Source organism: Fukomys damarensis, unplaced genomic scaffold (assembly GCF_012274545.1).
Source record: "Fukomys damarensis isolate Sample0158 unplaced genomic scaffold, DMR_v1.0_HiC HiC_scaffold_14, whole genome shotgun sequence".
Lineage (NCBI taxonomy): Eukaryota > Metazoa > Chordata > Mammalia > Rodentia > Bathyergidae > Fukomys > Fukomys damarensis.
In genome coordinates this window covers 31,377,665-31,389,686 of record NW_022900926.1, presented here as the reverse complement: position 1 = coordinate 31,389,686, position 12,022 = coordinate 31,377,665, and the positions used below count along the sequence as shown (strand labels likewise).

Below are 12,022 nucleotides of genomic sequence, written 5' to 3'. Positions count from 1 at the left end.
TTTGCAACACAACAGGCACACAAGGACACATATCAGGAACAAAAATAAATTACTAGCAAGACCTTAGCCTGCCCCCTTTATCCCAGATATAAAATATGTTTAATCATAGAAGCTTCCAAATACCTTAATCACATATATAAAGACGAGATGTGATCGTGGTGGCAAAATGGAAGAAAAATGCACCTAATATAACCTCATCAGACAAGTAACTGCTTATATTGTTCAAGTCACCTCCCCATTTCTTCTAGAAGCGTCTCTGACTTTCATAGAAGACATACGGCAAGGACTCTTCTCAAGTCTTTATGTATACTAACTCGTCAAATCATCAAAACGATCTTTCTGATATTTAACCTTCTGTGACTGATTTATTTCACTTAGTATTATGGTTGCGAGGTTAAATACCCCATAGTTTCTCTTATATAAGAAACTCCGAATATAAGCAAAGAGTAAAATAAAGGACAGATGATATGGAACAAGCAGGGAAGCTTTGTGCAGATGGAAGGGGGATCGTGGTATGGAGGTGGAGGTAGAGGGGAGCAGAAGGGAAAGTGAAAAGGGTTACTGAGATAGGCTATGCACCGGCTCCCCAAGACGAGTGTAATTACCATGTATCATAAACATATACTAGTAAGACGAAACAGGTAAAAAGCCCAGTCCTTTCTAGGAGGTAGTTGCTGCTGTGATTAAGCCTGTTTTACAGTTGAGAACTCTGAGCAAGATAGGTGAGGAACTTGCCCAATGTGACACAGCCAGCATGTGTCAAAGCTAGGATTGAACACAGGTGTCTGGCTCTGGGGTGTGGGCTCTTGTCTATGTTACTACGCTGTCTATGCCCACATGACTAATTCTCTCTGCATTTCATGATATTGAAAGTACTGAGTTACACACAGGCAGGCGGATCAGTTTCTTATGGTATCTCTCCACGCGCCCGAAGACCTCCTGGCAGTAGCGGCGGAGTTCCTCCAGCTCCTCCTCAATGACGGCTGCATCCAGGGGTTCACTCTTCTCAATCAGCTGCTCCCCTTGCAGGATGATCTGCTCAATCTTACTGTGGTTCAGTGAAATTTCTTGCTGGAAGGCCTGGGGAGCACAGATCCCTGCTGACTTTGTCATTGTTCTCCTTGACCCAAAATAATTATAAGGCACATATGTCTCATTATGTTAGAGAAACAGTGCAGGGCAGTGATGGCAAACCTTTTAGAGACTGAGTTTCCAAACTGCAACCCCCAAACCTCTTATTTATCACAAAGTGCCAACACTGCAATTAAATCCGAATACTGAGGTTTTAATTTAGGAAAAAAAACAATAACAACTGTTATCTGATGCTTGGCTGCTGGGGTGACTTGGCTTGCAGGTCAACAGAGGGGGTCTCCGTGCCTGCTATGGCACATGTGCCATAGGTTTGCGAGCACTGTGTAGGGGGTATGTGATTTGTCGTCTAGTGACAAGCTGAGAGGCTATTACTTGCTAAAGTAAAACATACAACTATAAGCAATAGCAGGACTTAGAAATGTAAACATTAGAATTCTATGATTGGGAAAGATCCTCTGGTGTAAGGTCTACCAGCACAGTCAGTGTGGGTAGAGAATAATAGAAAATATTCAAACAAACCATCAAGTTAGTAGCATTGGTGATTCCTGATAAAAACAAGGGCGTGCTTTAAACCTTCTGAATTATCACAATATAAATTATACATCAAACCCGACTAATGGAAACCATTCAAATGACAAAGTCACAGATTCTTCTCAGATTATTCTTTTTGCTTTGAGGCATAGGGACTAGAGCATAAAGTGATAATGATGTTAAAGGAGGGAAATCTGAGATTATTGAGACTAATTCTATACAGTGTTTGAGAGAGTTATATCCCTAGGGACATTTCAAATGACAAATTTTATTTATTCAGAGTGAGAATAAACTCTGGAAGGGTTGAAATGGTCCAATGATGAAAAAGACTGCCAGGATGGCAGAGGGAGGGTAGTATTGAGATCCATGATCTTACCATAGGGGGAAAAAAAAAACCAACCATCACTTGTTAGAAATTTCCTATTGAAGAATTGACTTAGAAGAGTTGTGTGGGGGAGATGAAGTTGTGAGGGAGGGGAAGAGGGAGGAAGCATTGGGGTAGAATAGCGGGGTTTACTATCATATGACTTCTTTCATCTTGATACTTAAAGTAAGAGTAACTTTCATGTTTTTATTATAATAACCGAGAGCTTATGAACACAATTAATATTCTTCAAAAAACCGAGTGTAATTTCATGGTAGAGCATGTGTTTAGCACCGCCAGTGCTCTAGGTTCAATCCCCAGCACCAAAAATCAAAACCAAAACTGAAATCAAAACCAACAAAATGGATCCCTCTGTAGTAGGAAGAAAGTTTCTTAAGCTGCTGTGCAAATGTTTTCAACTTATTAAGCACCCTATTTAGGAGATCCTTCTATCTAACTTTTTATTCACGTTTATAGATAGCTACTATGGTTTATTTGGTGAAAAATATAATAGGTATCTATGGCTGTAGGGGATGCACAATGAAATCTCAACACATTGTTTTGTTCTAGAACTTGGCATCTGAATGACCTTTTTATAGGTTCTAGAAACAACCAGAAGAAATACAGTAACAAAAGAAATCCCTAACAACCTGGCAAAAGTTACTATTTAAACGTATATACATTATGGTGGCTGTCTCTAGCTAGGGTTCTTTATTAATTTTTTATATTTCCTGTTTATTTTTTGTCAAGAACTTTTTGACTTTATATTATCCTTATGTTGATAACATGAAAAATAATCAATCCATTACCTTGAGTTGTTTTATTTTAGCTTGAACATCACATTCAGAAAAATGTTCAATATTAGTGAGCTGCAGATCCATCTCTGTCAGCCAGACTAGAATGCTGTCCCTTGCAGTTTCAAACTCCTCACGCTGGCTAATGAAATGCTGGGTGCAAGAGGAAGATAACAGAAATTAAAAAGTCCACACCATACTGAGACGGCCCAGCCAATTCCAGCGCCCTGTGGAAAAGGCATTTTCTCCACAGGCCATCACACCCCCATCCCTCCTCCACCCGACCTCACACCTGCACTGGCATCACATCTCAAGACTGTTCTCCCACAGCCCAGTCCCATCCTCTGGGCTCTAAATGATGGACGAGCACAATTCAAACCTTGAGTCTGCGCAAAATAGAGGTGACACGCTTTTGCAGGTTGTCCCATCTCTGGTTGCCTTCGTGAACCATCTGTTTGAGGCCGCACGCTGAGTCAGTGCGGTTCTCTCGGGCCAGGCGGCGGTACTGTTTGTTGATCAGCTCCAGCTGTGTCAGAGTCTCGTGGACCTGTCGCTGGAAAGCCTAGGGCCACAAAGCATCATGTCAGTGTCAGCATGGGTCATTGGTGAGGGACTCTCAGGCAGGGCTTCTGGTTTTCAAATTGCAGCACCAGTGAAGACACAAGTGGCCCCTCCACAGGCGCAAGGAAAAGACAGTCTGAAGACCATGTGCCTCATTTATTAAAGCAAATTTACTTAACCAATAGCTTAAGGAAAATCGTGGCTCAATAAAGAACATGAAAACCATGGGGGATAGTAGTAAATCAATTGTGTGTAAGTAAATGTACAAATAAATCTCAATGAACATACACATTTGTGTAATATATATATATATATATATATATATATATATATATATATATATATATATATATATATATATATATATATATATATATATATATATATATATATATATATATATATTACACATTTGTGTAATATATATATATATATATATGGCTTTTAAAATAACCACATCTGGAAACAAATTTTACCACTATATAAAGTATCACAAAAACATATATGTGAGTTTGAAGTGTTTAATATTTTTTGTGTCAATAGTGAGGAAAAGGTAATTATAAGAAAACTCTTTTATTTGTAAAATGTTTAATTTCCTAATTTCCCAGAGATTGTCTCAATTCTGGTATCCATTAGGAACAAAATTAAAATCACCCTTTTTCAGAAGGCCCTCTAAATGGAAACTGTTAATAACTTTTGAGAAAAGCAGTTTAGTAAAACACAGGCTAACTTTCTATTAAAAAAACAACAACAACTGGAAATGCCCTATTCTTTTTCTTTTATCCTCCTGAATTATTTAGTTTTTCTAAAACCTCTTAGAGTTAGTGTACCTCTTTCCACAATAGTGGCTATTTACTTTTGAGGACACCCTACAAAGTTTAGAAATTCTGCAATAAAATTCCTCTTCCTGCTTTGGCCCTGCAATGTATAACATCCTTAGCATAAGAATCAGTTGGCCAAAATAAAGATTTTATCTTCTGAGGTACTTTGCATGATTTAAGACTGATTTTGATCTTGGCATTTGATGAAAATTTTTATAATTAAGTAATTGGTCTGTACTCATCTAAATCACGAAGTTCGGTTTCCCTTGGCTCAGCACACTGTTCATGTTACATTTACAGTTAGCATATCCCTGCCTCTTAAATGGTTTTCCTTCTGTGAGTAGCTTTGAGAGCTCCCATCCTAGTAAATTTAACCTTTGGTTCTATAAAACTCCCTTTCCCAGTGAGAGAAGTGGTGAGGCAGGTCGAGCTTGTGCTGTTACTGGAAGGCAGAATATGTGTTTGCCCAGCTGGGGTGAAGGCATGGCTCCCAAGAGTGGGCACCCCAGGATATTCAGGTCCCCCCAAACATCCATGCCATTGGAATGGGTGGCAGTGTCCTTAAGCAAAAGTTTTATTCTTGACTTATTTCTGTCTCTTGAGAAAATTAACTAGAAGATTAATGACAAATGATAAAATCGGCCATTATAGAAGCTGACTATATTGGCAATTTTTGTTACAGAAGCAGAGTCTAAAAGAGCATCACAAAGGGTCTCGATCATATATAATCCACTTTGTAGGATAAGTCAATTATAAAAAGTTCTGACCTTAATGAAGCTGAATGTAATAAGACACGGAGAGCATCACCCCCACTTTCATAGGTCCACATTGGGATGACCTGAATCTACTGCTGTTTACTTCTAGAATCTTCACATAGCTGTTCTGCCATGACTCTTAGACTTTAAACCCCATCAGAACAAAAAGGAAACTTCACATTTCAAATAACAGGCCTCAGTTGATGCCTGGTTAACAATGTAAGAAGCTAAAATAGTCCAACCAATCCAAGTGAATTTAGCTTGATTTTTTTCTTTTCTTTTCTTTTCTTTTTCTTTCTTTTTTTTGTTTGTTTGTTTTATTTCTAACACCCTAAAGAGACTGCGACAAAATTCACAGAGGAGCAGATAGAATGATCGGAGTACATCCAAATTCTCTGCTGTTTGTGAATACACCTAATCCCCTGTGCTTATCAGAGGGAACTGAAGGGAAAAGAAATTTCAAATTAAAGTATGGTCCATATGAGGCTATGGCAAGGGACTTCTGAGAAAATCAGAAGCAGCTGAGTAGGCATTTTCATGGTATTCCAGTGGTAAAGTGAACTCAAGATTGTACAAATGGACAAGCTACTGGTATCAATTATTGAATAATTCCTTTATGAACATAATTACACCACTGCCATGTTTCTCTTAGTGTAAGTGAAAAGTGTTGGTGTCTCAAGAAGGGTCCTGCTCTTTGTTGTGCAATTATAAAAGGATTATAGAAGAAATGTTTTATTCAATTCTGAAGCAAACTCTTATTCATGATTAAAATTATACACACTTCAATTAGATAAAAAAAACAAGAAAATATATGAAGGAGGTAGATTTTTATAGTATTTTAAACAATATTTTAATCTTAGAAAAGATGATTGATTTTGAAGAATTCTGAAATGAACAATATATTATGCCTATAACTTTTGGAGGGGAATCATAGATCTTGTTTTCTAACAGAATTTCTCTTTTCTATTAATTTATTTGCAATTTTTGATAACCTGAAATTAAAACAAAGATTTCCCTTATGCCTTGTTTCCTATTTATGAGGTCTTGCTCACAGTGGCTACAAAGTCATCGCCCAGCTATTTGAACAAATTATGTCTTGGAACACCAACCACCAGCCGGTCACTGTAATAGCAAAGTAAGCTTCAAATATCTGAAACTGTAAATCACCTCAAATTTCTTTAGTTCTTCCTTGGCAACTGTATACAGCACCCCAGAGGAGCTGGGAAAAGCAGCTGTCCTTTCTGAAATCTTCAGCCAGTCTTCAAAACGAGAATAGTCATCCAGAAATTTCTGCCACAGTCGCCACGTCTCTTCGATCCTGTGGCGGAAAAGCAAAGAACAGATTCCCATTATTAAAGGTGTTTGTGCTCCAGTGCCCCAGTCTGATGCCTGCGACGGGATTAAGAGTGCCCAAGTAAGCAACTGCTGTGCCAAACAATAACTGCCTTGAGCCAAACTGACCAGAGAGAGACAACTGTTTGAGCTAAAATAAAACAGCTGCTTTTTTTATGTTCTACAGCTCTGGGTTTGGAGCTTATCACGTTGAATATTCTAAGCACGTAACATGAACTGCTTTGGATATTCGCAAGGAAGTCTAGAAATACCTTATCCTGAGAGAAGGCACTGAGGCTGAGGTTCCACTAAAAGAAAACTGCTGTCCAACATCAAACCTTCCAGGACAAAAGTCAGCTGATGACAGCAAGATGAATAGCAAGCTTTCAAGAGTCACTGGAGAGCACAGTGATTTTTGTGATGTAGATCATTATAATTTAATAATTATGCATTTTGACTTTTTGTCACCTTAAATTTCAAAGGACTAAAATACGAATTATGCACCCCTTTAAATCATTCAAATTTTAATTAATTAAAAAATGCTGCTTTTTTCACAAGCACACATTCTTCGAAGTTATATTTGCTTGGAGAGGGCATATTTTAATTTTTCTATTTTCTATTTAACCTATTCAGTTGGTTAGACATAACTTAGCTTGTTATATTTACATATTACCTTTGTACCTACTTATTTTCCCAACTAAATGAAGATGAAGGCACGTGTTTGGGAAATTAAGGCTATTTTTGGATACTGGGGCCAAAGGGAGATACTGAACAATGGATGCTCTACGTATTTCCTTTTCCTTTTTGGTCTTTCCTCTTCCCTAACTGAACATTCCAGCTCACTTGAGCCTCCTTTCCATGGACAGAGCACAGATGTTTCTCCACCGCCGGTCCAGGTTTCGTGTTGCCTGCTGGATGGAGTCACACTCAGCATCGGTGGCACAAGCATCGCAGTCGTGCAGCAGGACTTCACACAGATTGAGGACAGAGGCGACACCCGTGCTGTGCTTCTCAATGTCTCTCTGAAGCTCCTGAGAGTAACAGAGCACACTTTATTCAGAAATGCCATGCATACAGGTGGCAGAGACTGCAGCAGCGTTCAGTGACTGATAAATGGTGTGGTAAACCTTGACCTGTATCTCACTTTCTTGAATGTACAAAGTGTCTTGAACCTTGATTAAGAAATCCAGCAAGTTCAAAAATACAGCACACAAAAATGGATCTAGAAATATTTCAGCTATGTAAGAAATGCCAAAATATAAACCAAGCCAATGCAACAGACTATACTGAGTGAAACTACTTTAATGATTAAGAAATTAATCTTTCCCTAGTTCCTTTACAGATACATCAATTCTATTCCAATCAATCAATGTATCAGTGGAATTATATGTGCATCTATTAATAACTGGTTCTCAAGAAGTGGAATTTATTTGTTTTTGTTTTTGCTTTTTTGGTACCAGGGATGGAACTCAAGTCCTTTCACTTGTGAGGCAGGCGGTGGAACCACTGAGCTAAATCTTTGGCCCTAGATCTGGGATTTAAACTGTAAAGATCTGCAAGTTTTGCTATAGTGAATTCCACCATCACCAAAAGGTATCCTGGTTTAAGGGACCTTGGTTCTATATCAGGCAGGGTATCATTATTATTAGCAGTTTCCTCAGAGTATAAATTTAGATGTAGCACAAAAATAGAAATCTTATGATGAAAAAGAAGAAACTAAATTTCCCCCACTCCTACAGGCGAAATCTTCCTCTTAACTATTTTCTCCATTGAGCTTTGCTATAGTGGTTCCAGAATGTTTCCTAGAGACCAACCATCTGTTGGAAAAGATTTGGTCACCAGCCTGGGGAACTACTGGGAAGCAGTGGAACCTTTGGTGGACGGAGGGGGTGGGGAAGGGAAGTTAGATCATTGGGGGTGTGTCCTTGAAGGGGACACTGGGGCACTGTCCTCTTCCTCTTTCTCTTTTCTTGTGTCCCGGCAACTATGAGGCAAAGGCCCTGTGATCCTGTGCTGCTGTGTGCCTCAAGCAACAAAACCAAATGACCCTGAAACAAAATTTCTAAATCTGTGAACCAAAATAAAACTCTTTCTCTTTATAAGATGGTATAAGCTGACTGACTATATCTTGTCACAGTAATAGAAAGCTTACTATCATAAGATTTTAACCCAATTCACTTGAAGCAAGTATTCCATTACTAAAAGTGAGCTCTACAGGTACCATTTTTTTTTTTACCTGTCCTATCCATCAGTAACCTTAACACATTTTCATGTATTTCTTGAGTTTTTCCATTTATTTGTCTTGCTGTAATAATTCCTCAACTTACTCAGGTACCTAGAATTTTTATTGTATTGCTTTGTTTCCAATTTTTCTCCTCAACACCATGTTCCAAAGTCTGTAAAAAGACTAAATTATTCTCAGGGGTAATGAGAGTACCTTAGATAAAATTTTGGACATTTTATAAACTAGACATTAGATGATTAAAAACCACTGAAGTATTTCTATTTTAGTAAATAGTCTTTTTAAATCTTTAATAAAACCTCTTTCACTTACGAACAAAGGTTTAACAAGGGCTTGTTAATCTAAAAATATAAAACATTACAAAAATTAAAGATAAGGGAAAAGAGAGCTCTGTGGGTGAGATGACCACGTATATCCAAGGTAAAAGTACAAGGATACACATTTGAAAGAAAAGTGTTAGGCACCTGAATGTAATCCAAGAATTTAACACGTAGCATATTGACATCATTTCCTCAGTGCTCAAGTTTTTCTTAAGGTCCTAAACTTATCTCAAGTCTGTATATATTGTAGTTCTGCCCAACTAAATCTGTAAGAATAAGCACACTGGCAAGATAAAAACAGAAAAACGACATAGGGAAGTAGAAGCAAATTCACTTCTTATCAATTTAATATGTCCACATATATCTGTCAGAATTTTTCCCTTTTTAGAGGCAGACAGCTTTTCGTCTTTTACAGTTTGGACCCTGTGGCAGTTCAGTTTAATTGTCAGTTTGATTGGCTTAGAAGCTGCCTAGGTGATTAGAAGAGCACACTTCTGGGTGTATCTGGGTGGGTCATGCAAGTGTGAGCCTGGGGTCCGTATTTGGACTCTGACCTCTTCCACTGTGGCACTGTTCCCTGCTCTTAGCTTCCCAGCCTCCTTGAAGTAAATGGGTTTGTTCTACAACACCCTTCGGCCATGATGTCTCCATCTTGGAGCCAGCTCACCAGGAGCTCAAAGTGCTGAAACCATGACCCAAAAAATCACCCTTCCTTTAAGGAGTGGGTGTCAGGTAGTATTTTCTGAATGATGTGACTGCTGACAAATACAGATTCCAAATGGTACAATTTTTGTAGAATAGATTTGTAGAAGTTTTTTTTTTTCCAGAGAAGAACTCATAGTATATGTGATATCATTATAATAAAATGTACTAAGCATTTCCTTTCCACTAGGCACTGTGCTCATGACTTTTCTCCTTAATTTGTACAATGACACTTTGTGGCATGCATTCTGATCATCAACATTTTATAAATAAGGTATCTAATGGTTAAAATGATTAATTACTTTGCTGTAGTTTATTCAGAAAAGTGATAAGCCCAGGATTTGAACCCAGGAAGTCTTTACTTTTACTCATTGGTATGTAATTTTAAAATAGTAATTTAAAAGAGTAATTTAAATGATATATACACATATATTAATATATGAAAAAGTAAAAACAAAAGTATAGAAGGCATCCAATGAAGCAGGAGCCTTTCTACCCACGTCTCTGTTCCAGAAGCATCCATCTCTTTTTTTTTGGAGCTCCTTCTTCTGGTATTTATATCTACATTTCTAAACAAATGATTATACAGATATTTATTCATTTTTTTAAAATTTTACATATTCTTGACTCTTTCATAGTAGTGAAGGAATAAACTTTGTCATGCGTCACTGGGCTCCCATGACGATTTCAGCACAATTTACAGTTAGAACAATAGTCATTGTTTCCACGATTACAGTTATTTAATATTTTTCACATTTCAGAAATGAAATAAACTATGGTTATGTTTCTTTTCTTGTAAAAATATTGAATTTTCTGGAATTAATGCTCTCTCTGTCTCTCTCTCAAGTTTATACTGTTGGTTCTTGTCCCTCTCCTGTAGAACTAATTCTCTTCTAGTATAGTTATGCCCCTCAGGTGGGTCCAGTCCCCTGGAAATCTCCGTCCTCAGGCCCCCACCCCTGCTCCCACCTGGCCTGTACTGGCTGCTGCACGACAACCATCCTCAGGAACTCCGCTTCATCTTCATCCTGAGAGTTCTTATTTTAAAATTCTATTTTTTTCATTAGGTTTATTGGTATACAGTTACATTTATCATAGAGATTAAAGTTCTATTTTCGGTTAACATCATTAATTTTGTACATACCGCTGGCTCAGTGTGATATTTCAATACACAATACACGCATATGTAGTGTGTGCTGATCAAATCCTACCTCCCTTTACATATTCTCCCTCCCATCTCAACCACTACGGATCACTATTCTATATTCAAATCTACCCTTTTTCGTTTTTTAAACTTTCACATATAACAGAGACCATGCAATTTTTTTTTCTGTTTCTGGCTTATTTCACCTAACATAATATTTTCTACTTCCACTGGTTTTACTGAGAATGACAGGATTTCATTCATTGTTTCAGCTGAATGCCACGCCATTTTTCTTTCTCCAAAGTTGAACATTATTCTTTCTATCACTTTGCTGTTATAAAAATAGGTGCATATGTGGTGAAATTTTTGTATATTAAATTGTAGAATATAAAATTCAAAAAATTAAGATACTTTCCCAGACTTTCAAAGGAAGTATACCATTGCCTTCCAGATCCCGTTTTTTTGTTTTGGAGAAACCAGATATTTTCCATCCTGAAAACTTAAAAATCTCCTCTGTATCCCTCATTTTGGCAAAACTATAATGTGGTGTCCCTGGACTGGTTTTGTTTTGTTTTAACATTTCTTGGGCATTTGTGAGGCTTTTACGATCTGGAAGTATTTGCTTCTAATTTGGGATTAACATTACTACTTGATAATTTCTTCTCCACTTTTAAAATTTTGGGGGGGATTTTTACTGAATAACTGAACTGGATTTTGAAACCCCTGCATTAATCTTTTAATTTTATTATAATTCTCTTCTATTTTTCATATATTTATCTTTTTGTTTCACTTTGTGGGAAATTTTCTCAATTCTGAAAGTTTCTTTTAAAAAAGACAATGACATCCTCTTCTTTTTCTTAAGTGCAAAAAATCTTTTTTTTTTAAATAAGTATTTTTCTCTTTCCATAATGTTTTCTTTTATTTATCTCCCACACCCTCATTTACTTTGGTTTACTTTTTCATGGGGGAAGATTTCTTAAGTGGGCCAGCTAAGAACGTGGCAGGGCTGCGGGAATAGTTCAGTGGTAGAGCACTTGCCTAGCATGCCTAAGGCCTTGAGTTCAATCCCTGGCAATGCAGCGAGGGGAAAAAGGTTAGGGCTGAGTCAGTCACTGGATGCTGTAAACTAATGCATGCCAACCAGGAGCCATCATTTTAAAGAAGTTGGTTGGGGATATCTTTCCATTTTCTTATATTGAGGACATACTCCTAAGTGAAATAAATAAGTCACACATGTGTAAATACTGAATAGTTTCGCTGGTGTGAAAGACTATAATAGTACATAAGATCCTAATGATATAATGGCAATGTGAAATAGGAAGAAAGGGGCTAAAGGTGTAGGGAAAGTGGGAGGGGTAGGGAAA

At 37.5% G+C, this 12,022-nt stretch overlaps 1 protein-coding gene across 1 annotated transcript in view; it reads right to left on the bottom strand.

Moving 5' to 3' along the window:
- LOC104865393 (nesprin-1) overlaps window positions 1–12,022 on the bottom strand; it is a 176,103-nt gene that overhangs the window by 28,510 nt on the left and 135,571 nt on the right. Inside the window, exons 56-60 of the mRNA XM_033763163.1 lie at window positions 7,094–7,281; window positions 6,086–6,236; window positions 3,161–3,343; window positions 2,797–2,934; window positions 889–1,080 (exon numbers count right to left, since the gene is read on the bottom strand). Coding sequence (XP_033619054.1) covers window positions 889–1,080; window positions 2,797–2,934; window positions 3,161–3,343; window positions 6,086–6,236; window positions 7,094–7,281 — 852 coding nt within the window. The remainder of the gene's footprint in view (window positions 1–888; window positions 1,081–2,796; window positions 2,935–3,160; window positions 3,344–6,085; window positions 6,237–7,093; window positions 7,282–12,022) is intronic.